The sequence below is a fragment of the Oryzias melastigma genome, linkage group LG3, assembly GCF_002922805.2.
Source record: "Oryzias melastigma strain HK-1 linkage group LG3, ASM292280v2, whole genome shotgun sequence".
NCBI classification, from domain to species: domain Eukaryota; kingdom Metazoa; phylum Chordata; class Actinopteri; order Beloniformes; family Adrianichthyidae; genus Oryzias; species Oryzias melastigma.
In genome coordinates, this window is record NC_050514.1 from 18895099 (window position 1) to 18923043 (window position 27945).

The window sequence follows — 27945 nt, forward strand, 5'->3', positions numbered from 1 at the left end:
GGAACACCTGAAGGGAGATTGTTGGCCGACTTACTCGGTTTTTTCCTCCACACTCTCTCTGTTGGAGAAAAAGCGCAGAGTTATTATGGCTGCGTCTTCGTCATCGATCCGAGCGCTACAAACTGAGGAGGTAAAGTCCCACACTTCCCAAACAGGGCTACTTACGCGGTCGTTAGCCAGCTAGCTAACTAGTTACCCCAACCCTAGAGAACTGAAAACAGCCTCAGAAAATCGTTCGGTTTGACTAATTACTTGGAAACTTGTCTGTTTAATTCCGGCATTTTTTACCAAACGTAATATCAGATCGATGTAGTTGGACATGTACTTCTTTTGAGCTAGCTTCACTTTTTCAGACAGGAAACCAGCTGGACTGATATTGCTATCTATCAAACTCCATGACGTCGCCTGTAGTTCAAACCGTGAGTGAGCTGAGGCCCCTGAAGTTAACGCGATAACTTTGACTCAATAATTGATTATTTACGAAGTTCCTAGTCAATTTAAAATGAGCGTATCTTGTTGTGGTTTTAATGGGAAAAACGTAGAATGCCAGTAAATGACAGGATGTTATGTAACTCAGAATGTTGAGGGGTGTGCACCATAAGATTTTAATTAGGAACACAGTTTACATGTTTTTTTGTCTCCTTTTTCATCCTTGCAAATAATTGTTATTTTATAGCTGCAAAGAACATATCTGTTAAGTTTTTTGGGAGGGATATGAACAAGAATGCATTGAATTTTCTGACAGTTCCTGAAATATTGGGGTATTTTATTTAATTCTTCTAACTCTTTCTTTTATGTAGAACATTGTTGACCTCTTTGTAAACTTTTTTTGCTCAAATAAGAACTTTTTTTGTGTGTGTAGATGTGTCTTTAATTTTATTCTTGATCTTTATGGTTTATTATTCAGGATCAAACCAGAATCCTGAGAGTAAAGGTGATTGCTGGATATGGATTGGCCAAAAAAGACATTCTTGGAGCCAGGTGAGTAATTCTCAAACACGTGGTTTGTTGTTCACTTAATTACTACTTAATTACAAACTCTTTTTGGTTTCATAAATGCCAAACGTGTTTCATCTCAGCTGTCTTTTGCATGAAGGTTTATTTAAACGGCTGTCACAAACAAAACAAAGTAGGCCTACCTACTATATTTACCGTTGCTTATAATCATATTTTGGGGTTGCAAAACTTAAACCGTCATGAAAATATTTTAGTGTTGAGCAAACTCAACCTTACATAGAAAGCAAAAATATTTATTTTGCGGTGTCTTTATTGACCTAAAAAAAAACCTTTATTTAAACTCTACCCGTGAGATTAAAAACATCCAGTAAATCAAGCAATTTCATTTTAAAAACAAAAGAAATGTAGAAGCAAACTGATTAAAGTGCTATAGTTTACACAAAAGGCTGTTCTAAACAGATACATTCTGAGATGTGACTTAACAGCACGTAGATACAACTTGAGGGCAATTCTGTGTATTCCAGTTAAATCAGGAGCTTGTGCATCCCTGCAGTGACTTGAAATTGTCCTGACTTGCATAACTGTATTTGTTTATCACATTCTACAATTACCAGGTTAGGATTCATTCATGCATTTGCTGCCTTGCCTTAGACTCTTGCTCTGTCACATGACCTAGTTTCAGCGGTCAGGTGATGAGCTCAAGTTTTATTGTACGACAGTTGACTGTTGACTGCTTTTGCAGCAAAATTAGCTTAAATGACCCCCCACTGATTTTTTATTAACTATTTCAAAGCCCTGAGGCCAAAATGACAATTGTTTGGTCTATTTTTTCCTTCCATTGTTCATGGAGTTGTATAATTATTATTGTTTTTTTTTTTATAACTGAGCTTTTGTAAATCTTTCATGTTCACTTTTTCCTCTTGAATAAATCACAAGCCCAGTCACGTTTTTTCTGTTCAACATGGACATTTTAGAAGCCCACAGCAGGCTCTGTAATTTAACACTTGGGCTTTTTATTACTTTTTTTCATGGTTTTAGCCTTATAATTTTCAATGTCCAATTCTAACTAGACCAGCACATGACCTTCCATTCATCAACAGTCTTTTTATCACTACTTGTAGAGCTTGGAGTTGGGAAACCCCAGCTCTAATCCTTAAAATATTGTAATCCAGCAAACTGTTTTAATTTCCATGCTTAAACATACTTGCTTTTATTGACCTCTACTATCAGGTTTGTGCAGAGCTTGATGATGATATGAGTCGAGATTATTTGAATACAGGAACTTAGAAAAGAGTGTGCTTTAAACAAAAACAATTCAAAGAAAAGTAGAATTCAGTGTCTTTTTTCATTCCAACCATCATCCAAGACCCAAAGATATACAATTTTATTAGAGGTCAATATGAAAAAGTATACCAAAAGCAGCTTTGAAACACCTAAACTTTTACAGGATTAAAACTCAGAGGTTTCCCATGAACACTCCATGAAGTACATGTGCAGGCCAACATGTTTTGGTTCATGAAAATTGTTAAATTTGAAAATACATAATCAGTTCAGGTATGTCTATACATTCTAACATCCTCTCAAAAATAACACTAAAACTTTAGCTCTGTTATTCAAGGATTACTTTTTTCCTTTAAATATATGAATCATAGTTTATATTTATCTTTTTTTCCAAATCAAAATTTATATTTTCAGGGTTTTATAAGCAAATAAGTGTTTATAATAATGTGGCTCAGACCGTTTTTTTTATTCAATAGATGTTTTTTTTATCAAGCTGTTTAATACTTTTATATGTCATAGAAAAACATTTATGCGCATATATATATATATATATATATATATATTCCATTTGTCTTTAAAAACCCACACCAATGAAAATTGTGTTTGGTGTTATTAGTGTGTTCTTCTGGCCTTTTTCTGATGATGGGCATACATAAAGAAAATGTATTTCTGAGTATTTCTTTGTTTAAATCAGTTCAATCGAAAACAGACACAAAATATTGTTGGAAAAAGCTTATGAGTGTGATCTTAAGTTACTACGGCAAGCCACACTGCTCCGCTTCATCCTGATGCATAACCTTTCAGACAGATCTGTGTACGATCTGTGAGCTGGAATCTGGCTCAAAACTGTACAGCTTGATAGCGCCTATAATACTCACCATTTATGTTGCATTGGTAATGATGATGGGAAATGGGGGTGGGCTTACTCCACGTCAACAGTCTCACCTACAACTCAGGTTTATTTGTAACGAACCACTGCCATTCTGCAGAAACTATGTCCTAGGTTTTTTGATTTAGCCTAAAAACGACATAGTCATAATTAAAAGATCACTTTTGAAACAAAAAGATTATTTACTTTTCAACCTGTGAAAACAGCCTGATCTTGATTGTTGCAGCAGAGACCTCTTCTTCCCATTTGTATCAGAGTTAATAAGTTACTTTTGATGACGCTCTGCAACTGCCAGTGCTGGGTAATGTGTAACACACTGGAATGGAAATAATGTTGTTTTAATGAATAGTGGTTCAAATCATTTTGTGATGGAATTGCTGTCATTACCTGAGCAATGAGCTGCTTAAACTGTTGGATAAGTGTTTTTTTTATCTGGAATGATTAAACCCCCTCTGAGATGAAGAGGTTTGTGAGTGAAGAAAGTGGATAGATCACATCTGTTAGGATTCTTATAAATGTAAATGTCTAAATCTGTCTTTCTGTTGCAGTGATCCATACACAAGACTGTCTCTCTATGATCCTCTTAATGGAGAAATCACAAGTCTGCAAACCAAGACAATTAAAAAGGTGAGTGGGTGCACGTCTGAAGCTAAAGTCAGCCTTGTTTTGTTAGTGGACTTTAATGTGGAAATCTTTTTTTCTACTCCCATGTCATATGAAGACTCTGGACCCAACGTGGAATGAAGAATTCTTTTTTAAAGTAGGTGACCCTTATGACAAAACATCTGTTATTTCACATCTTTTCTATTTCTTTTTCTCATTCTTCTCCTGAAGAAATCCACAGTCACTTATTTTGTGAAGCATGATTTAAGTACACCTTGTCTTTCAGGTTGACCCCAAAAAGCACCGGTTACTGTTTGAAGTGTTTGATGAGAATCGACTGGTAAGACGTTTCATTCAGTCTTTCAGACATGTATGCATGTTTTAACTTGTTTTTATCTAATCTTTTCAAATAACATTTGACATAATCATTTGAAGTACACTCGCTGTGCATTGAAAGTTGTTCGTATTGGAGGTGCGGGGAGTGAGGGATCAGTCTCTGTATGCTACAGTCAGCTTCAGGAGAGCAGTGAATCTCCAAAGTGGATCCCTGAAATATGAGTGGGGATTGTGCAAATACTGCAGGATGTAAAGGAATACAAACTCAGTGAGCTGCTCAGGCCAGCACTTATGCAGGCAATCTGAGGCTTCAGTTTTGTAAAATGTGAAGGGAGGAGGAGGCTGCTAAAATTCACTTTTTGTATAAAATTGAGACCTGCAGCATTTCTGTTAATGGGTAACTAAAAGAACACTTAAACATTAAAACTAAAGCTCAGACATTACAGATTTGCTGTCAACAAATTAGCAGCAAACAAATCGGTTTGATTTTGAAAACAGTCTTTGCAAAGAATCCTGTTTTGTATACCATAAAACAGCAGTGTCAACGGAATGTGTCATATTCCTGAAGATGCAGGTATTCTCTGGTACCTTTAACATTGACTGTGCCTGTCAAAGATGCGGTTGGACCCGTATTTTGCCATGACACATGCAGTATTGTTGGAAACCTAAGACACCCTGTTACTCACAGCTGTAAATATGGGTCAGTTTGACAACTGTGAGAACATCCTTAAATCTGTGTGGTTAAAAATGACTGGATTTGTTGTAATTATTTAGTTTGTGCAGCAGACACATTTTTAAAGACTGACATTTGAAGTGTTTGACTCGATTTTATTTTTTTGTGATTGCACATTTTCAGACTTTTAAGATGCAAAAAATCAGTTGAGCTGCCTTCTCTTGCTGGTGTGAGGTACAGCAGATCCCAAGACACACAAACAGCTAAACCTTTTCTTCTTTATACTAGGTGTTAAGTTTCTGCGTATGATGAGCAAACAAGTCATTCCTTAGTTTGACAAACAATCTGTAAAATTGCATTCCTTCCACAAGCACGTAATGAATGCCTATAATGCATTTTGCAAGGTTTATTCCAACCCAGATTTATTTCTTTACATACAGCCCAGGTGTCAGTAGAAAATAAATAAAACCACATTCACAGATGAGTTTGGCAAGATTAATTTAATTTATTTGGAGAATTTAGGATTATTTGATATAAAGAAGCGGTTCTCTTCAGAATAAAATATCAATTCGGTCTAGAAACCTTTTTTTCTACAACTTGCCCAACTGGTATAGCACGTTCAGTACTTTCTAAGAAGCAGCACACTAATTTCCAATAAAAACATGTCAATGCAGAAGCATTTGTAATCCTTCATTTAGGAAAGTCACTCATTTACCTTCAGCATGTTACATAGAATGAATTAGAACACAGTAAACAGATGAACGGTGCTGTCAGATCAAATCACGTGATCTGTTTTAGCTTTGTTGTATCTGTTGCTCAGTAATTCCGACATGTCATATAATTCAATGATTATCTCACACTGCACTAAACTCCATAAAAGATAACCTCACAGATAAACACAGGCATTTTGCATGTGTTCACAGTTTGACAGAATGTTTCCAAAATGCGTCATTACATCGTAGGCTTAAGATCACATGATACAATAGCTATGGGCGTGACCCTAAGCATGCTCAAGACTGAGTCAGGGTTAGCTTCTAGTGCTGTATGTAAGAATTGTGGTATTTCTAAGAGCTAATGATGTGCACTTTGGAAAAGCTCACACAATGGCAGTGTATACTTTGGCCTTCTTTCCTTCCTTACTTATTTCTTATTCAAGAGTTTGACTGACTCACTCACTTATGGTTAAACCACCATGTATTATTTTGAAAAGATTTACATCAAATTGTTGGGTTTTAGTTATTAAACGTATTCTTTAGAGCAACTGAGCAAACAGATAAGAGATAATGAGGCATATTGTTGTGTTGGTCTAATGTTACTGTTACAATTCAGACTCACAAAGAGTATATTTTAATAAATCCCTTTTGTATTCTGGGCTAAGCTTTATTTTATTATATTTATGTGCAGATGGGAGAAAGTGTGAGTGGAATAGTAGAAATGTGGGGCTACTAGAAAGGAAAAGGGGGTAAAGGGGTTGGAGGATGATTAAAAAACACATAGAGGGGCAGGGTTAATAAACAAAAAGAGGCTCAAGATTAATTATTAATACTTTCACAAGTAGATTTTTACACATAAAAACCCTTCACACACATGCATATCGACACAAATGTAATACGAAACACAAATACAAATAGACATAAATTCTTTACTGGTTTTCAAGCCATTTTTATTCTTCTTGCTAAGTGTGATCTGCAAAACAATGAGACAACATTTAAAGCTTCTCTCCCCCACATATTGTTCTCTAATGTAGTAGCGGCTAAACATGTTGGTGTTGCATGTGACTTATGATTGTGTGCATTTCTGTACAATCTTATGACGTTAGACCTGGTATTATGTTTGTGTAACTCAAAGATTGAAAACATATGAACAAAAACTTTAGATCTATAAGGTTGTAAAAAAGCACAATTAAGCAAACTATGATGTTCCGTGAATGTCCATAATTCTTTTAGGGCTAGGGCTAAGGCTAGTTTGCAGTTATAAAATGTGTCTGTTTCTTAAAGTTAAGCTAGGAATGAAAGGTATGCTGTGTGTATACCAACAACATTACGCAAAGCCGCTCTGGTTAATCCTTTTAAAGTTCTTTGTTTCAAAGTTCATGCACTCTTTAAAAAAAAAAGTAAAACATTTCAACAATAAAGTATTTCCCTTCAGTTGCACAAATGCAATCAAGTACAATCATTTATAACAGTTTAACATAAAATCTTTTTGAAGTCCTCTAAAATCAAAGTTTTTCACATTTGATTGAATATCTACAGAGATATTACAAAAGACAAATTACATCTTTTGTTTTAAACATTTATGTGAATGTGTGCAGAATACGTTTATATGGCAAATATAAGGGTCAAAAAGATCATTTTAAAATGTATGCTATACTACTTTTTTATTATTTATTTCAATATTCAATGAAATATATTTTTTTTACCAACAATCTTTTAAAACAATCGTTTTGTTAAAAGCTCCTTTCTAATAGATCTAGATCTTGTCTATGTTGCTCTGTGTTTGAGGAAGCAGAAATCCCTTCTCTTTAAACACTTAGTGAAGTTCTCAAACACATTGGGGGGACTGCTAATAAGGTTGGGTTGGCATAATGTAAATTCTCAATAGCCATTTGTACTTTAAACCCTCATTTTGGTTTTGATGGACTATTTTCTAACATTCTATTTCCTATTCTGTATTGTTTACATCTTAATGGATCCAACCCTTCTAATTTGTCAGTAGCAATAATTTGTTACCACAAAGCCATCTAGAACAGAAGATGGTCTTGTTCCATTTAGATCGAGAACTAAAAGGTTTCTGAGATTTGAAGTGGTGACTCAAACGTGACATTTCTATGTTTTATTGAAAACACGTGTCCATTACAAATGCTTAGAATGATTCCTTAGAATTAAACAGTGGACATTTGGTGTACTGTAACTGGTTTAATCTCAGGTTACCATCATTCTAGGCTCTTGAGTTTTGGTTTTCTGTTCACTTTTTATTCCCACAATCTGATTCTGCCATATATGTATATATTTTATTTTACTTTACAGAAGCAAACTTTCAGTCTTTTAAAATATTTGCATTCCTGGTAGGTTCCATTCCATACATGTTAGTGTTTCTCCACTTTTTTTGTATAACTCCATTTAATTTTGTATTACTGTTCACTTACTGTTTCATTGATATTACCAGTCGGAGCAGATGCAGTTTGATTAATTTTAGTGCTTAATTGGCTGCTTTACTGTAAAGGAAAAAGATTTAAACTCCTCAAATTCTCCACAGATCATATCTCAGAGTTTCCAATAACATCTCGCGCTCTTAAATGTTTAGTAAATATGACCTCTCTTTACTTCTTCGTCATGGATTGTGAAATTCAGGAAAGCTCTTGTATTTCATTAACATATTGCACTATAATAGAATTGTGTGGATTGATAAATGTCTGTGTTAGTCATACGTCTTATCTTATGGGTGACACATCACTGTCACCTATCAGTTGTGGGAAGTGACTCATTGCAGTCATGTGGTTCCTTGGTCATGTGGGACATTGTTCCACAATGAAAGTGAGCAGGAAAAAAAAGTGTCTGCTTGTGAGTCATGTCATTATCCTAGCTTTGCTTCTTAATATTAAACATTACCACAACTCTGTGTTGGAAAGCAGAGTAATAATCAGAAATAGACCAGCCTAGCTAACAATACGCTTCCATTAATAAACTGGACTGTCAACAGCCACGGAAAAGAAATCAGAGCAGCAACTGGCTGTTACATGAGGAGTCATATAACCAGTGTCGTGTGACTGTAATGTCACAGTTATTATAGTTTTTTAAAAATCTTCTTGCTCATAGTGTTTAGCTTGTGGTGTTTGTTGGCTCCCCGCTTGAAACTAGTGAGTTAGCATTCTAATTTATCACTTTAGAAGCAGCGTTGACTATATTGTATAGCTTTAAATCTGTTTTACAATCTATATGACCTACTTTTTTCAACTTGAACTTTGGTTTGATGCAGAATTATGTTGAGAGTCTTTCCTTTTGATTTCCTGTAATTCAATAGTGGACGGTAAAAATATTTGTTGGAGGAAGGAGCAGCGAAACATTAGACGGACGGCAGTCACAGGAAGTGCAGTCCAGAGTGAGTGAGCCAAAGCAGATGTAACAGTTCACCAGACATTCAGTGAAAGAAGCCTCATGTGGGACTGCCTTCTTCAAGCTGTTTTGTTTTTCTTCCGTTTAAAAGAGTAATCGAGAGTGAAACCGATATAGAGGGCAGCCGTTTGATATTGACGTGATTATTCATGTTTTACTGTGATTTTGTTTTCTGTAAGGGGATCTGCTCTGGTTTTAAAATTGCTCATTTGGGTCAAGTGTCCAAACAGAACCACTGGCCCCCTCTGACTTAAAGCTGAGATGAGCCTGGAGTGGAATGTAGGTTGTCACCAGAGCTATTTTGGCAATGTCCAGTCGCTAATGATTGTGATCACAGCCGAGTGCGCAGCAGTTGCTTTACTTGTTTCTTTTTCCTACCAGCAAGTTTGATCATGCAGCTCTTCCAGGCGCTCCAGGGATTAGGGAGTTAAACAAATGGCGCGTCGGCTCCGCTTGCATTTTGCGTCAAGGAGAAGCAACACGGACCCCCTGTCACAAAGCCTGAGCAGCCATGATGAGGAGAGCGGAGTTGGTGTGTCTGTACGTAGTCCCACACAGAGTCTGGCGCACAGTTCTGTCCACTTGAAGGTGACTCCTCTGTCACCAGACTTTGCCAACAGTCAGTACTCTTCAGTTTTCATACCGAGAGTTAACGCTGAAGGGTGTAATACGAAGAGCGTTCTACAAATCTCACTGCAGCCCTGTGGAAAGCTCAGTGGAGAGCAGGATGGCAGCCTAGAGGATGCAGACCCTGGGGTTAATGAAGGTGGAGGAGGGTCATGCCAAAGCAGCATGGCCAGTGATGCTGGTTACTGCAGCAGCAACAGCATCTTTGAACCGGAGCCTCCGGAGAAGCACAAGACCAACCACGAGAGGACTCGACTTTCCTGGAGAAACAGAGTCCCACTGCGGCGGTGTTCCTCTTTGGTTATATTTCCAAAAAGCCCCTGTAGCACTCCACCTGCCTCCCCTGTGAATTCAGGAGCTTTGCCTCCTCTCCTGCCAGCAAGAGGATCTAATCATTCAACTCCTCAGACATCCACCAGTGAATTTGCGCAAGACGACGAGGAAGTGACTTACAAAGGGTCCACCACAGCTGCGGTCAGTTGCCACAGTCAGCCAAGAGGAAACTGCTCAGCAGCTGAGGACTCGAAGCACACGGTGCACTTTAATCTGCCTGTACAAGATGAACTGCAGTCCACAGCTGAGGGCAGGAATGCAGTCGCAGAAGTCTCATCAGCTCCAGACAGGTCTAATCGCCATTCAAGTAGTTTACTGCTGCATTTTACCCACCAAAGTCCACAGGTCTCAACAAAAGGAGCCCCCAGTAAGGATGCAAAAGTGGAATATCCCGAGGCTCATTACTCTACTAATTGTGCTGGGCATGTGCACGATGGTAGAAAAAAACTGTATCGCAGCACCTCTGCTTGTTTGCTTTCCTCTACGAAACCATCAGCGAAAACACAGAAACCCTGTTTAACAGGGGATGGCCAAGCCAGGTCTGAGGACGGTCGCAGTCACCGTGCCGTACAAAGAAGTTTTTCCCTCGAGGTGCCGTACCCTAACACCGAAATTTCATGTCATGTTTCAAAGCCGAAGCTCAGCAGCCCTTATTCCCCCCATGTGCATATTCATTTGTCGCCCTGTTGCCCCACAAAGTTACCCAGCTCTACCAATGATGTAAACAAAAGCCATAAACGGAATAATGAAACAAAGAGTTCAGGTCAGAACACCAAGGTGAGTGCTATATTTAACTAACACTGACTGCGAGAGTAAAGCTGAATGTGTAAACTGTAGTGTTGTGAAAACTAACATCAGTTAAAAAAAAATTTCGTCAGATTATTGTCTTGTAGTTTTTGGTTCTTGTATTTTCTGGAGAAAAAGTTGCCAGAGATGCAATCTAACCTATCAGGATATTACTTTAAAATGGGATTATACATGCAAATTACTGAGTTTTTTTTTATTAATTATGTAAATAAATAATTTTAAATGCTGCAAATGAAGTACAAGATTGCTTTTTCTAACTCCTTTTCATTTATTGCCACTGAAGTGTAATACTACGTGTTAGCCTTTAGGCTTCGTTCAAGACATTCTGTAACTCCAAAAGATCTTGAATGCAAAGTTACGTAAATAACAAGCGCAGTGCGGACAAACATTCAGATATATTGAATTACGCTATTGCATTCAAAGGTTGGTTTCCCAGAAATGTGTGAATTGCAAACATAGAGTTCTTTTCCATCTTGTGGGGCGTAATCATCCATTGTTGGGCAAACGCAACAGATCCTTACTTTTATGATTCTGTTAGCACTATGAGTGATCAACTTAAGTATATCCCAGGGCTAATTTTAGTGGTGGGAAAAGTGCTGCCCCTTGCTGACTTAAATAAAGTGGCTCTGAAATATTCCCCCTGACTCCAGATAGTCTGGTGGTCTGAAGCACTGCTTGGTCCTGTGGATTCAAATTTAACAGCATGATACTAGAGCAGCGCACAGTCATGCCAGCCATCTGTGGACATGGCATGTGTGTGTTTCCCAGTACATGGTTAGTGTGCTGCCTGCACTGTTGTTCGTCTTCCAAGCAATGTTTGTTAAGTATAATGTGTCGGTCTCCCCATACTTTTGGCAGGTTGTTAGAAACGAAGGGCTTCTGTCATATTTAGACGGTCTTTTTTAAAGATCTTAATGCTACTCCCTCCTTTTAAATGATACTTTGTTCTAAATGCAGCAGGAACTAATAAAAGGAGGTTATAATGGTGCTTCAGTCCAGTCTCACATCACACATGTGCAGTTAAAAACATTTCTTTTAAACTTCAGTTCTACTTGCAATTCACCCCAAAGACATTTACTGTGTAATGCTTGAACCTGTCTCATATTGTATTCATGCTTACTCCTAAATTAGCGTTTTTTGTTTTCCAGAAAATAGCTTTTTGTAATCGGTTGTTTGAAATTTAATTATTTCTTCAGCGCATCAGCAGCATGATTGCTGTAAGATATTTATCAGAATGTTACTGTTACAAAAACATACATATTATTATAAAAATTGGACTTTTAAAGAAAGCACAATTTTATATATATATGTGCAGCTTGCTTAGGTTTTTCAAGTTATGTTTTCATTTTTGGTCATCGCTGTCCAAAATGTCTGAATAACCAAGATTGTACTTGATTAGGACTAATTTAAATGTAAACAAATCTTTAATGTTTGTGCTTTATTTTTTTGCAAGCTTAATTAGTTTTTTATTTTATAACATAGAAATGACTGAGAATTTATATCATGAATAACGGCTGGCTTTTAAATAAATGTGAACCCAACAAAAAGAAGAGAACTACAGATTAAATTTAGGATGTTGTTTAATTGTGATCTTGTATTTTACATTAAGGTGGCTCTTATGTCAAATTGTTTAGAATGTTTGTCTAATGACATACATACCCGAAAAGGAAAATAAGGCTTTTTTTCCACAAACACCTAATCTTTGTCTTTCATTCTTTAAAGATGCCTAAACTCTGAAAGTGTGGAAAATTTTGACTTTCTTTTTGAGTCACAATAAATATGTTGATAGTGAAAATTTTCCATGATGGAAGCAAATGAATCGTTAGCCTTTAGACACAGTGTGGATATCTATTATGGTAACTTTAAATGGTTTCCATTTCAGAAAATGAGTTTGCTTTTTGGAACTTTTTCCAGTTTGTTTTGGGTTTGGGTTGAAGATGAAGTGGAGATATTTCCTCCATGTTAAACAATCAAACACAACAAACACACTCCCCCATTTATTTTACTATTGAACAATTTTCCACAGAAAACAAAACAAATTTGGATGGGCCTGGGAGAAGGAACCATGACAGAAAGTGGTACAGCTGGATTCTTCAAGAGACTTCTTCACTTTCTCTTGTTTTTGGTGTTCTCTCTGAATGTGTTTGTCTGCTTTTGGCTCATTATTTGTTGCATATTTCTCTTACATGGCCACTATATATTTATATTGGCATCATACAACCTGATATAAGCTTCTTAAGAATATTTATAAAATGAGCACATTTTGGGTTGTCAGGCTGTTGTGGCTCATTTAGCTTTTGTATCCATTTGCAAGACATTTTTAAAATAAGTTTCCTGGAAAACTTAAATCATGAGATGAACAGCTAAACATTTCTGATATAATATAGTCTATATGAAAATTGTGTTTTTAACATGTTTTTTTAACAGTTTTTTATGATGGACGTCATATATACAGTAAGATAATTCATTATGAGATTAAAACTGTGTTTTTTAGTATTTATTTCTTCAAATTTTGATGGATCAAGAGCAGATGAAAGTCCATGCTTTGAAAAAACTCTGGTTTGTGACACAGCAACTGCCATGAGCAGGTCAAAGTCTCCCTTCTCTGCATCAATTTGGATGCATCCACTTGCAGACAAATTGATTCGATAACGTTTTAATTTTCCTAATCTTAGCTGCTATCTGGCTCAAAACTGTACGGCTGGACAGCTGCAATATTGCTCGCCAGTTTTTTTGCCATGCTAATGTTATCTTGGGCTTGTGAGGTGTTATTGGGAGAGAGTGTAAGCTAAGGGTTGATGGGAAATTAGCTGAGGCTAACTTCCGCCCTCAACTCAGAATCTAATGAGCTCCTGCTGCTCTGTAGAAAATATGTCTTAAAACAATCAATAGAAGCTTTTTGATTTTTGCTTAAAAACTTCAAAATCATGAATAAAAGACCACAGGGAGCGATTTTACAATAAAACAAATATAGTTCAAGTGGGACTTTAGAACCAAAGAATGAGTATAAAATATTTGTCTTAAGAAGTAGTTAGTAAAAGATGTAACTTAAAGTGCTAGCCTAATATTTTAAAGCAGCAGATTCCACATTTTGGTTGTTAGAAATCCTTCTAAATGTCTCTTTCCAAAATGTTACCAGGACTAATGTAGTGCAGCTTCTCTAAAATGTTCCTTAATTAGTATCCGTTGGTTGTCTGTAACTCAGACCACTTTCTCAAGTTTGTTTGGCTCCATTTAAAAATAATGATCTGTGCTCCTTCACCTTTCAGGTCTTTGGCTAAAAATATAAATAAGAATAGCACAAATTGACTCACTATTTTTTTTTATTATTTTCCTTTTTACAGCAGTAAGCATTAATTCCAAAGACAGTCATCAATGGGCCAATCAAAAAATCTGATGTGTTTGACATAATTTTGCCAGTAATGTAAACTAGTTGCTTCCCCTGCTGATTGTTTTTTTTTTTTTTTTTACCAGCTACCTACAGGTCCAGCTGTCTGAAAGAGTTTGTCATTGCGCAGCTTAGACGGTATAGATTGATCCCAGTGAGCCTACAGATGCCTCAGAGATCCCTGAAGCTTTACCACAACGTTGCGTAAAATATGATCATGGGAAACACTAACCTGAGACACCTGAACCATTAGGGTGGTTATGCATTAACATTTATCTATCATTATCCATTTATTTATGGGCATTGTGTGTCTACAGTGTGTACATTTCCATGATTAATCTTCCTCTCTCTTCGCCCAGCTACATATTTTCATTTCTATGTCTGTCTCTTACTTATATAGATGTGACCTGATCACACTTTCAAACCATGAAGGAGAGTTAGCATCAGCTTTTATTTTTACACATTTTGTGGAGCGATCGTTTAATAGGGTGTTGGTTAACATATCAGTAATATCTGCACTCTGTTAGTTAGCTTCTGAATGTCTCGGACTCCTTCAGGGTTTGAGATACAGTTTTGTTTACATTCCTGTCAGGGTTCAGTTAATATTGCTAACAGCTGTTAAACTGCTTAGCAGGATGCTAAACTTTAGCAGCTAAAAGACAAGTCTTTTCCTAGCTAGACTGCAGATTTAGCAGTCTTAACACAACATTTTATTAATGCTGATACTGCTATTACCAATAATGTACTTCATTGTGACACTATTGTGTTTGTAAGGCTTGCTTATGAACATGTAGAGGAAAAGTATTCTGTATTTTCCTGATATTTTTGCTCTGTCTCTTGACTCTAGGGCAGCTTAAACTCTACATTTTTTAGCACAACTCTTTAGAATGCAATTTCGCATTTGATGTTTTGTTGTTGAGGTTTCTTAAAGGTCACTGACATACCACGTCACTTTCATATCAATGAAGCCTGCTACCTTCAGATGGTGCTTGTGTTAGTTTTTAATTTATCTTAAAGTCTCACTCCAATCATCTTTTTTGGTTTTAAAAGCTTTCCCAGTCTATTAATAGTGAATATGAAGTTTTTAGGTAAAATAAAAAACCTGTGTCGATTCTAGGGCACAGTTTCCGCAGAGCAGCAATAGTTCATCTGAAAGTCGGAGAGGAGCAAGGAGCTTGTGTCCTGCCAACTATAGCAGCTGTAGCAGCTGCATCAAGGCTACAAGCTTTTTCCAACTGCATTTTTTTTATCTGCTCCTGCTTTACTACAATTTGAATAATAAATCAGAAATGCATTTTTAATCTTAATTTTCTTTATATATGCCCGCCATTATGAGAAAAATGCAACAAAAACATGTTAAAACACCAAAAAACTCTATTTTCATTGGAGTGGGAGTTTAACGATTTTGGGCCACGAAGGACTGAGGTCATAATTACTCTAATTACCCTGTCCCAGGCTTATTTTTTAGAGTCCATCTTTCAACCAGATGCCTACATACATTGAAATATTGTTTTTTTTATGACATTGTGCTGGTAAAAATTCCCCAATCACACCACATGAAGAGGCAGCGATCCTCCTCATCACGCCTATCTTTCCTTCCCACCTTTTAAAGTTTGTGTAATTGCTAATATTGTAAGGGAGTCAATGTCCTTACACCGGAAAAACAAACCTTTTGCCTGCAATACTTTGGGAACTGAACCTTCTACAAGATGCTCTGACCTTGTAAAACAAATCCCCCTTTGTAAAGACAGACACAAATTTGATCTTTTCTTTGACCCCAGTTTGCAAGGGAAGGAACAGTTTTTACTCTTTTCAGAATTCAGAGAATCAGCAGTTCCCTCACCTGAGAGATATTAATACCCAAAATGAGATGCTCAAGTATTGGATCAAAGTGACTTATCAGATCAACGTTTTGTTGGATTTTTCTTACCTGTTATTTAAGCACACAAACATGCCCTACTCTAAATAGACAATGCTCAGCGTAGACTTCATACACATGCTATTTATCTTTTGTTGAGGGAAAAACATACAGATAAAACCAGCCTCTATCTATATGTGTAACCTTTGTACTGTTAGACAGTTTGACCTGCATGCGTGTTTTTTTTTAAAGCAGAGTTCTTCTGGGTTTTCTCTTTATCTTCAAGGAGAACCTTTCAAGAACACAAAAAGCTACACAGTGAACAGGGACAATGTTGCATTATTTTTTAATCTCCATCTGTCTAGCTGTAACACAAAACTGCAGTTCATCTGTGGCTGATAAACACTCATCTGAGCGAAATACATGGCTTCATTGGTTTTAAGCATGAGACAGGTTTTCTGTTTGCATATTTTTATCGATAAGAGAAGGGTTGGTGAGGAACTGAAGTAAGAAGAGAGAAAAAAGTTTTTGATAGAATGAGAGGCTTAAAAAGCTCTGGTTTAGATAAAAAAAGACACAATTTTAATGTCACTAATCTCAGATAAACAAGATTTTTGATGTTCTTAGACTATATGCTATGAAATTTTGTCATTTTGAGGAGTGTGATTTTTTAAGGTTTAATTAAAACTAAAGGTCAGGGATTATAAGATAATGATAGTGTGATGCAAAAGAATTAATTGCACAAGCTGAAATCCAGTACAGTTTTAAAAATGTTGATGTTTCTGTAACATTTCTGACACTTGTGCACCTTCCTGTTTCTCTGTCAGACACGTGATGACTTCCTGGGACAAGTGGATATTCCTTTAAATCAGATACCGGTGAGTGGCTAAATGTCACCATGTTCACTCTTTGTATGCATAAACAGACAGAAGAACAGTGTGAGAAAGTTAACAGCAATGGAAAACACGGTTATATGCATCTTTACGACCTAAATTTAGACAAGAATGAAACAGCTGAATAATTAATGACTTCAGTGTCTGCAAGTCAAAACTGTGTTTACAGTGCTGCAGCAGCCAGGTGATTTTACCCTTGAACGTACAAGGCAGCAGAAGATGCCTTAAATTAGGGAGGAGTCCAGAACATACCCTACCTGTACAAGTTCTTAACCTCAGTCTCACCCATGCGTTCATGCAAACATAAATACACACACCCTGATTCTGATGTCTGTTCCCCATCGGTGTCCATAGTTTTGAAAACACTGTCAGCCATGTTTATGTTGGTACCTTTGTTTTATTATAAATATAACTCCTTCAAATAAGGATTCCTTGTATACCGTTACCATCTTCTCATGTAGTATTTTAAAGTATACTTTTACGGTGCACAGCCCTGGTGATCTAAATGTGTGCACATTATAATCAAAGCTTTTTGTGTTTGTGGATTTTTGTTTCTCACAGACAGAAAATCCTAATCCAGACAGGCAATACACATTCAAGGATTTTCTGCTCCACCCTCGAAGGTTGGCATTTCATTATATGAGTTACTTTCCTCATTTTAAGATCCATTTTTTTCTTATGTTGACATTTTCATTCTCTAAGAGAAGTGATACATGGGCACACTTAAGGGTTTGTTTATAACGTAGATCATTCATTGAAGAATTTGCTGTTTTTCATTCCCACAAAGCCATAAGTCTCGAGTCAAAGGATATCTGCGACTCAGAATGACCTACCTGCCAAATGATTCAGGGGAGGAAGGAACTGACCAGACTGACAACAACGATGTAAGTTAGCCCTTATTTTTTATCAATTGGTAGTTTACGCTTAACAAACCAGCCTTAATCTTATGAAAGGATCAGCAAATTATTAATGGACCATATTTTTTCCATGTTTTTGTTCCGCCTTATCTGTTTTGATTGTATATGTTGGCCAAGAATAAATCGTATTCCAAGCATTTTGCTACAAACACCAAAATCTTCCTTCTGTGTATTGTTAGGGCAGTGCCAGTAATACCAAGAACAGCCTGGTGTATCTGAGAAGACTAAATGGTCTGGATTCACAGTAATGATATGAGAAACCTCAAATGACTTCCATCCCAAAACATTGTGTGTGGTTTGGTAAAGCAAAACACTTACTGGCTCATAGTTTTATACAAAAGCTAAATCAGATGGAATAAATGTAAATTTGTTTGGACTAAACTAACACAGTATTTTCATAAAGATAATGGTACAAAGTCAAGATAGGGAAAATAATGAAGAAACAACAATAAAACAACAAACTAATGTCAATTGTTTTTTTTCCTCCAATTGAGGAAATCCTTTGTAACAATCATAAATGTATAAACAAGAACCATTTTACAACTATTTTAAGAATAGACACCCAGGTGTTTACTCTTCTATATTTATCAATTAATTTGTTCTCAAGCATAATTTTAAGCAGTTTAATGTTTCCATACAGTTGTATTTCTTCAGTTAAATCTTCGTCTGCTCACACAGTCAGACAACAACCTTTAGAAGTGTGTGAGGATGCTGCTGCTGATACTATAGTTTTACTTCTCTGGGTTTAACAGTATATTTGTTATATTATTATATTTTATAACTTTTTTATGTTCATATTTGGAATTGTGCAATGTTCTAGACTTTCTAGATTTGTGAGTTGTTGTTTTTTAATTGCAATAAAAGTATCAAGCATGATTTTTAAATTGAAATTAAACAAAGTCATGTAAACAAAAAACACAAAAAATGATAAATGTTTTATTTATTTTTTTAACTTCAAAATAAATCTGAAAAACAAAAAAGTAATTTAAAGAAAGTTAATTGGACAATAAGTATGCTCAAAATTCACCAGGCTTCCTTCAGTTCAGTAGTTTACATAATTCAACATAAGTGTATCAAATTAGAACCTAAATAATGTTATCTTATAGTAATAATTTGTAATATTTTTTTCTGAAATAATTAAGTCAATATCTAAAACTAACATCTTAAAGGACACGAATTGAAATACTTCCTAATGTTGACTTACAGCTTCACATTTGTTAAAAAATAGTTTGTGTTTTTAATTTAACTACATCCAGTTTTGAGCAACTCCTTTAATACTTTTCTTCACAATATTTTTTTATTAATATTTAATGAAAAATTATTTTTATTGCTAGTAAAAAATCTCTCCTATATTTATTTTTATTGTCTAAAACAGTCCAAATAGTCAACATTTATATACATTTAAGAAGTGATATTATTGTCTCATCAAAACCTAAACTGAGTCTCAAAGTTACTTATTATTTTGTACATAAATTAAAGTGTTTTTTCTCATAATTATCTGATATTGTGAATAGGAAACAAGTGATAACTGTGTTTTTTAGTGGGTGCAGTCGTCTGTCAGACTGAATTAAGGAGGTGTAAGATTATAAACACCTTTGTGTTAGCCTGGACGTCGGACTGGGATGGAGATGGGATGTTTTCAAAAAAAATTGCAAATGTGATTGTACTATTCCTTTACAAAACAATCCAAACTTTGCAGAAAAATACATTCCATATCTTCTTCAAGTGTGTTATGGAAAGTGTAATTGTGTATGCAGTCATCTGTAGGCCACAGAACATGTGACTTAAAGAAGGAGTAGGAACTGATAAAGACGTCTGGCTCTGTCCTGGATTCTCCTTTGGAGCCTCTAAATGAAAACCGTTAATAAAACAAAGAGGAAAGTCTTCATAGCACAACAACTCAACAACCGAATCCCTTCAGCCAGATGCTTCTTCAGATAAACTGCAACTCTGTCTGCTACAGAGGATCCCACTGAGGACTAAAGAATCTAAGATTTGTTGCTGCAACTTTTCATTTTTATTCATGAAAGTTAATTGTGTTTTTAAATCAAATATACATTAATGAATTTATTTAAAAGAATATATGTATTTTTACTTTAAGAAAAATTGTTTTTTTCCCTGTTGAAATCCCCATTTTCTAAAGTATATGTTGAGCATTAATTGTACTCTTTGTCCTATTTTATTTTAAACGTGGGTTTGTTCCTATCCTGGATATGTCCATCATCTCATCTTTTTTAAAACCTGTTCTTTGTGTTGTGAAGCAACCTGACTGGGAGTTTCTGGAGGCTCAAGACACGTCAGGTCCTCGACAAAGTCAGATGCTGCTTCCTTTGCCCCCAGGCTGGGAAGAGCGACAGGACAATTTGGGAAGAATTTACTATGTCAATCACGAAACCAGAACCACACAGTGGCACCGACCCACAATACAGTAAGCTGGTCTTTCAGGTCTCATCGTTGTTTGTAAGGTCTAATCCTTGTGAGTGTTTATGTTTATGTGGGCTTCTCTTGGACAGAGAAAGCCAAACCAGACGGAGCTTCCATGGAGAGGGAACGCGTACCTACATAACTCGGAGGCAGATCTCTGAGCCGGATGATAGTGCCCCTCAAGAGCCGTCTGAGGTAAAGCCGCTGTGCAATTTTTAACTACAGATCTTGATCTCTTTCAATTTTGTTTTGGGGAATGTGTTGATTTAAGGTTGATTTCATTTTGGCTGATAAACTCTTGAAGTGTCCTCTCACTCATCTGACAGAGCTGGGAGATCCTTGGAGCTGAAGAATTCCAAACAGGACGTCGCAATAGTAACCGACTCAGATCCCCGTCACCTCAGGAAGAATTCCACTCCTTCTGTGACGAGCTCGGAAACATTCATCTCTCACGATCCCCGACTCGAGATCACTGCATGTCTCAGGCGGTGAGTTCTTTTCTATGTAGGATGTGGTTCCTATTACTGCTTGCTTAGACATTAGAGTCAAAAGCAAAACAATTTCAGCCATAAATGCACTGCGAGTGACCTAGAAAAGGCTTAACCACAACCACCCAACGATCTTTGATGTGATCTACTTCCTGTGCTTCAGAACCACTCAAGTACCTCAAGACATTCCAGCATCAGAGATTTTCAATCTTCAACTGAAGAGGAACATCCAGTTAATCCTGTGGTGCTTATTTCTCTTTGTATCTGACCTTTTCTACATTTTTCTAAACTACTACAATGGTTGAGTTTTATAATGGCATTTTCTTTTCTTTTAAAAGTTGCTTCCAACCTCAGCTGGGTTGCCTCCAGGTTGGGAGGAGAAGAGGGACGCTAAAGGCAGACGCTACTACGTCAACCACAACACCCGAACGACTTCATGGTCAAAACCTGTCATTCAGGTACACAGTAATTCTTACGTACCCATTTAATATTTGATCTTTTTTCTCTTTTCACTCATTTTTAAATTAACCTTTCAAGATTACATTTTTTTTTCATTTAGTCAATTGTGAAACTTAGAGGAAATGAAAGATAAATTACTTTTTTTTATTTTCTGAAACTTCAAACTTTCACAGTATTTCTACAAGCTCTAATAACTTGTTGGTAAAAATTAGTTTCTGAAATGTGTGTTCTTGCTCAGTTGTTTTATTGTAATAACCTTTTTCCAAACCACACTTTCTCAAACATTAGATATAAACCTGTTTAGAATTGCATATTTGTAAATGTGGGTTACTTTAGCCAGTGCACGTATTTTTATTTTTTACAGTACTTTGAATTGTTGTGTTACAGGAAATGTGCTGCATAAAGTAACATTTGAATTTGAAAATTTTCTGTTAGTTATTGAAAACATAAGCAACTCTGAACATATGTATACTTATAGAAAGACAGTAGCAACAATTTTAAGTAAAGTTGACTGTGATTTTATACTTTATTTATTTTAGCAGTATGTCAATTAAAGTTCTCCCTTTTTTTTGGTTAGCGACCAAAATTTAAAAGATTCTTACCTATCTTTAGTTGCTTTAATCTCACTTTATTTATTCTCTTGAATCCACAGAGACCGTCAGAAACAGCAGCATCAGCATCATTAGCACCAACAGCATCAGCATCATTAGCACCAACAGCACCGGCATCATTGGCACCACCATCACCAACATCCCTATCAGCAGCGCCAAGAGTACCATCTGAGAGTGGAGCCCCCCTGTCCCGCAGCCCCACGATCACAATACAGCCCTCAGCACCTGAAGACCCGCTTCCTCATGGGGCTAGCACCAATGCCACATTTGAATCTGGCTCGATGCCTGCAGGCTGGGAAGTTCGCCACGCTAACAACGGAAGGCTGTTTTTCATTGATCATAACACAAAGACAACCACCTGGGTGAGAATGTAGTTTTAAAGGGTTTCCTTATGGTGCCAAGAAGGTGCTTTAGAATGTTTGGAGACTAAAAATGGTTTATGATTGGCAGCCTATAAAAATATACATCATTCTGTGTTGTGGAACGAAATAGTTATTTCAATCATTCTTTCTCTAAACAGGAAGATCCCAGATTGAAAGTCCCTGTGCAAGTGAGGAGGAAATCCTCTACTGACCCATCTGATCTTGGCCCTCTACCAGTGAGTCCATCTGAAAATTGAAAATTGATTGTCTACAACAAATCCTGGAATAACAAAATATGAGTGCTGATATTATACATGTTGTCATTTCCAGCCTGGCTGGGAGGAAAGAGTCCACTCAGATGGGAGAGTCTTTTACATAGATCACAGTGAGTACTACCTTTTTGATTCAATGTCTACAAAAGTGCCATCTTGGACTTTTGCAACATTGACGCAATTCCCTGTCACCATATAATGTAAATATTCCTTCTTCTTGTATAGACACCAAGATCACACAGTGGGATGATCCCAGGTTACAGAACTCAGCTTTTACTGGACCAGTGAGTCAAGCTATATTAGTAACATTCTTTCTCATTTAAATTATTCCTACTGAATATTGATTACATTTCTGAAGAATGATCCCTGTAACCTTGTTTATTTTAGGCAGTGCCTTACTCTCGAGATTACAAGCAAAAGTATGAGTACTTTCGAAAGAAGCTGAAGAAGCCGGTAAGCGTTCGTAAACATCAAGTCTAACACACATGGCTTCCTCCTGTTCAAAGCCTGATTTTCTGTCTGACACTAGACTGAAATTCCCAACCGCTTTGAGCTGAAGGCGAGACGAAACGCAGTGCTGGAGGACTCCTACCTACGTATTCTGTCAGTTAAGAAACCAGACCTGCTGAAGGCTCGACTCTGGATAGAATTTGATGGAGAAAAGGGACTTGACTATGGCGGCCTGGCCAGAGAGTGGTTTTTCCTCATATCTAAGGAGATGTTCAACCCGTACTATGGACTATTTGAGTATTCTGCCACGTGAGTTAAAGTCTGGAAGCTAAATTAAGCCAATGTTTTGTGTTTGTTACCCCGGAAAAGGGCGGTGGTGGTAGTTTATTAATTGTTTACTTCAAATGTCTTTGAAGGTCAGAAGTTCAAACACATGGAGGTTTTTTCTTTGCATTTTTTCTTCTATTCAGGAAAACTTAATTTTAGGCCAAGTTCACATCTTTGAATATGATGGACAAATAATGAGTTAAAAAATTGATATTTTTAAGGAAACCTTAATTTTCTAGGGACAAGAAATAAAAGCTCCAACTTTTTCTGTGAAGTTCATACATTCTCCCTATCGGCCTGTTACTTGGCACAATGAGGTTAGCTCTTTGTTACAAAATCAACTTTATCAGTTTACTGTTGCATCTAATTATAACCGGTCCATCCTCTATTTTTCAAACTTGAGCAAAAAGTTAGAGAATTTTGTTTTTCTCCAACAGGGACAACTACACACTGCAGATAAACCCAAACTCAGGTTTATGCAATGAAGACCACCTGTCCTACTTCAAGTTCATCGGTCGTGTAGCTGGCATGGCTGTGTTTCATGGTAAACTTCTGGATGGTAAGTGCTACTTAGTCGTTTTGAGGGTTTCATCGTCTTCATCATCATCAGCATCATTGTTCTGTTTTGTTTCTTTTTATTTCAAAGCTTTTTTCATTCGACCTTTCTACAAAATGGTGCTTCAGAAACCAATCACCCTGCAAGACATGGAGTCTGTTGTGTGTATATAATTATGAAACTTCTAAAAATTGATTTTTTCAAAAAGCAATTCCATGAGATTAACTGTACAAGTTTCCTTTATTTTAGGACAGTGAATATTTTAACTCCCTGAAGTGGATTTTGGAAAATGACCCAGAAGACTTGGACATGAGGTTCACCATCGATGAAGACCTCTTTGGACAGGTATGCTCAACATTTGCACTTTGTTCAGTTTTTATTTCTTTTCTGATATTCTGATATCACTACTACTCTGTTTTAGACCCACCAACATGAACTGAAGCCAGGTGGTGCAGACATTGTGGTTACAAATGAAAACAAGAAGGAATATATTGAGTAAGGAAGAGCTGACTTCAGTCATGAACTTTTGGCTTCTTGAGGTGCTAATCTGTGGTTTGGTGATACCCTCTCTCTGTTTTTGACAGCATTGTGATGCAGTGGAGATTTGTGCACAGAGTGCAGAAGCAGATGGCAGCTTTCAAAGATGTAATATTTTCTTGTTATATTGTAAAATCATATTGCTGTCAAAGTTACCATGTAAAATAATGCTCTTTTTAATATATATTTTAGGGATTTTTTGAACTGGTACCAGAAGATCTGATTAAGATCTTTGATGAGAATGAGCTGGAGGTAAGCTTTGAATTGATCTGACATCCACTGATTAAAGTTTTTGATCAGAAGCATAAATATCGATCGGTGTACCGCTTTCTTTTGTCCTGCAGTTGCTCATGTGTGGCCTTGGAGACGTGGACGTAAATGACTGGAGGCAAAACACCAAATACAAGAATGGCTACTGTGCTGAGCACAAAGTTATCACCTGGTTTTGGAAAGTAAGTCAAACTGAATACTAAATGCCAAAAATATCTTGTCCTTTATAAAAAAAATATATATCTTTTGTGCATCTATAATGTTCTTGTTGTAGACGGTCCTGCTGATGGATGCAGAAAAGCGAATTCGACTCTTGCAGTTTGTGACCGGGACATCCCGGGTTCCGATGAATGGCTTTGCTGAACTCTACGGTGAGCTTAAAATGGATGCTGCACAGATTTCTATCATGTCAATCAATATAATCCTTCAATTCCCAGCGATTGAATATTTTATGTCCTGTTCTTGTCCATAACACAAAAAATACAGAACATTTTTCCTCATCCTTTGCTTTAACAATGTATTTAACGAGTAGTATGATCTTTTTTATTTTTAAATACTAATGTAATACTATTTCTGCATCTGCTCCAGATAAGAGAAAAAATGAATCAGAACCACAGAGTTACCTTTATGTATTCTATCTTTTACCAACGTTTTATAGCAGCAGTAACTTTATCAATATGTTTACTAGTCAGGAGTAAGACTCAACCGTACAACTCACAGATAGAACATCACTGCTCCCAGAACTACATGTATTTCCTTTATCTTTGTAAGTACTCACTGCAGAAGAACATTTCTGATGGACTATAACACACCCCCTCAAATCTGGATTGAACCAGTCTTGAGTGACCTAATTTAAAATAAAAATAGTAGAAGCAGAGCACAACAACAAAATAAAAAACATGAAACGCATAAGGGTCATTAAAATATGTATTTCAAAGTGATAAAAAATGTTATTTGAGCATTTTGTGATTATATTTCCCATAAAAGGCTTGTTTTGTTTTTGTTTTCAGGGTCCAATGGACCACAGCTGTTCACCATTGAACAGTGGGGCACAAGGGACAAGCTTCCTAGAGCTCACACATGGTGAGTGTTTCACTGTCACTCTGTTTCATTATTTAATTAACTCCTAAGACGGCTCCTTTTAACTGTCTCAGAGGTCCCACTGAGGTTTGTGTCAGTGTTTACCACTTCAGAGAGCCCAATTATTCATACATTTGTTATTTATCATTTCACATGTTGCTTAATTTGATCTTTGAGAAAGGATAAAGTTCCATTCGTCGTGTCTATTGAGGTCTTTTTTTCAAAATTGTCCACTCAGAGATATGTTTTTAATTTAGCGAGATATTTGCTGCTTGATTGCATTACATTCCTGAAATCAAAGGCTCTGTCAGTCAGGGAACTCTGAAGGGAGAGCTTTTTTACCCTCCATGTATTGATTCTTCAAATGCTGTAGTCTATTAAGCTTTTTTTTCTGCTAGTGTCATTATAACTTTTGCTTCATTTCCTTTCTGTAAAGCTTCAACAGGCTGGACCTTCCTCCTTATGAATCTTTTGAAGAACTCAAGGAGAAACTCATCATTGCCATTGAGAATGCACAAGGCTTTGATGGTGTGGATTAACCCGCATGCAAAGAGATTACACTAAAGCCATCGGACTAAAGTGGGCGGTGTGACACTTGAAGAAAAGTCACACAACCTTCACTTCGGTTTCGTTTTTGGAAAAGCTGCAGAGATGGAGCTATTTTTATCTCGAGCCACAAAATCTAAAGTTTACAAATCAGGTATTTCTTTTTGTTTCACTTCTGAATGTAAGTCGCTTAAAGATGTATTTAATCTTATGTTTACTGCTGAAATGCTTATTTTTTTATTTTATTCTGTGAATTGATGCCACAATAATAACTGTGAATAAATGCTATACAGAATATGTGAGTAAAATTTAACCACTTCATACTGTATGTTGCTAATTCACAACGTACCATTAAATTAAGGACGCACTTAATTAATTTTTACCTTGAACGGAAAAAAACACAAAAGAATATTTTTTATTCAATTGGAAATAAACGGAGGCATGAATGGGGTTAATCTGTAGGATGATTTATTTGGTTTTGTTTTTATTCTTTGTTCGATACCTTTAAGGTAATTATTTCACTTCTCCAAGTAATCCTGAGCTTTTCATTTTTAAGAAACATGTTAGGAAAGTAATATAAATATTTGTTGATGTAGGAAAAAACGTCAAAAGTAATTCCCCCTCATAAGTTTTTCAATTTTTTCAGAAACGGACTAGAAAAAAACATTGGAGTGATGCCTTTTTCATTTCTGTGAGTGTATTTACTGTTCCTTGCAGTTTTATTCCAGCATATTAGAGGAAAGTATAATAATACTGTTTTAAAATGTATAAACTTTATTTCTAAAAATATATATATATATATTTATATGTAAACCCCAAAAGCAGAAAATATGAAGGTTACATACAAATTTGAGCGACTTCAGTAAAACTAAATGTACTTTTTGTTTAAATAAAATTTGTTTTTTTCTTTGTTTGGGAAGTACCAATGAAGCAGGACCATTATCAGCTTGTCTCCACATCTGTGTGAAGAGACTTGACTGCATGCAGTGTTAGGTTATGCAGAAACATATATGCTTGTACATATTGTTATGAACTGCCTTGGGTTTCACAGACACACAATGTATGTATTGTACAAGTCATATCAAATCTAAATGTTTAGTATACTGTAACTTTTTAAAAGTTGTACTTTGACAACTTTCTTGACTCAAATTTGTTAATTTTCCATGCACCAGTGTAGAATGAATACCTGTATATTCACTTTGTATTTCCGTGGCAGTTGCATAAGACTTTTCATATATTGTAATAAATTGACCTGATAGAATTTGCATGCAATATTAGCATAAAAACGTTGCCTTTTGTCAATTCAAATCATTTATTTTTTTATTATACTACTCATCAAGAGTATTCAATTGCAGTTTAGTGCTCTATTTGTAAGAGTGCAACTATATCTTTTTTGTTTGTTTTTGTTCTCAAATTTGTACAGATTATTGTTTTAAAGAATTCTTTGTGGCATATTTGTAAGAAAGTACTTAAGCAGTAGAGTTCACAGCTTCTGGATGGTGATACATGTTTACACTAGCTGCCATGTTTACACATCTGCTAAAGGGGAAGAGAGGACGGGCTTGTCTCTATAACAAAAAACACTTTTCTATGCTTTTATAAAGTGATGCACTTTTGCTACTATTGATGAGTCTTATTTCTGAACTGATTCTTTGTCTGTCAGTCTGTCACATACAGACTGCTGATATTCTATGCTTCTAATGTATGTGAATGAATGTTTACACGTGTTCTTCGCTGAAAATGAGCATTCTTTTCTTTCACTTCATTTAAAAATGAGATATAAAGGTCTTTATTTGTAACCTAGACTCCAACTTTGCTAATTATCTTAAGATATTTGAATTAATTTTACTACATATTTATGCTTGTCCATAAAAGACAGCTCATTTCTC

General features: G+C 36.1%; 1 protein-coding gene across 3 annotated transcripts; it reads left to right on the forward strand.

Annotated features, from left to right (window-relative positions):
• On the forward strand, window positions 1-27855 carry nedd4a (NEDD4 E3 ubiquitin protein ligase a). Of its 3 annotated transcripts, none has more exons than XM_024295476.2 (29): window positions 1-130; window positions 908-981; window positions 3676-3754; window positions 3849-3887; window positions 4017-4070; window positions 16692-16742; window positions 17319-17380; window positions 17545-17641; window positions 19936-20102; window positions 20188-20293; window positions 20425-20586; window positions 20750-20830; window positions 20925-21044; window positions 21698-22018; window positions 22177-22254; window positions 22349-22403; window positions 22516-22574; window positions 22678-22743; window positions 22820-23049; window positions 23505-23626; window positions 23714-23784; window positions 23873-23968; window positions 24045-24118; window positions 24208-24268; window positions 24353-24412; window positions 24505-24612; window positions 24705-24801; window positions 25441-25513; window positions 25947-27855. In XM_024295476.2, the coding sequence occupies exons 1-29, from the start codon at window positions 86-88 to the stop codon at window positions 26047-26049; spliced, it is 2811 nt and encodes a 936-aa protein (XP_024151244.1). In that variant the 5' UTR covers window positions 1-85; the 3' UTR covers window positions 26050-27855. The 3 variants fall into 3 exon arrangements, with proteins under 3 accessions (XP_024151244.1, XP_036066321.1, XP_024151243.1); XM_036210428.1 differs by lacking the exon at window positions 1-130 and adding an exon at window positions 380-419; XM_024295475.2 differs by lacking the exons at window positions 1-130; window positions 908-981; window positions 3676-3754; window positions 3849-3887; window positions 4017-4070 and adding an exon at window positions 8009-10588.
• Window positions 27856-27945: the final 90 nt, after the last annotated feature.

Coding starts and splice junctions, on each gene's coding strand:
- nedd4a (XM_024295475.2), top strand. CDS start 9,287: ATGGCGCGTCGGCTCCGCTTGCATTTTGCGTCAAGGAGAAGCAACACG. Junction 24,119..24,207: donor AACAAGAAGGAATATATTGA/GTAAGGAAGAGC, acceptor TGTTTTTGACAG/CATTGTGATGCAGTGGAGAT. Junction 24,413..24,504: donor TTGATGAGAATGAGCTGGAG/GTAAGCTTTGAA, acceptor TTTGTCCTGCAG/TTGCTCATGTGTGGCCTTGG.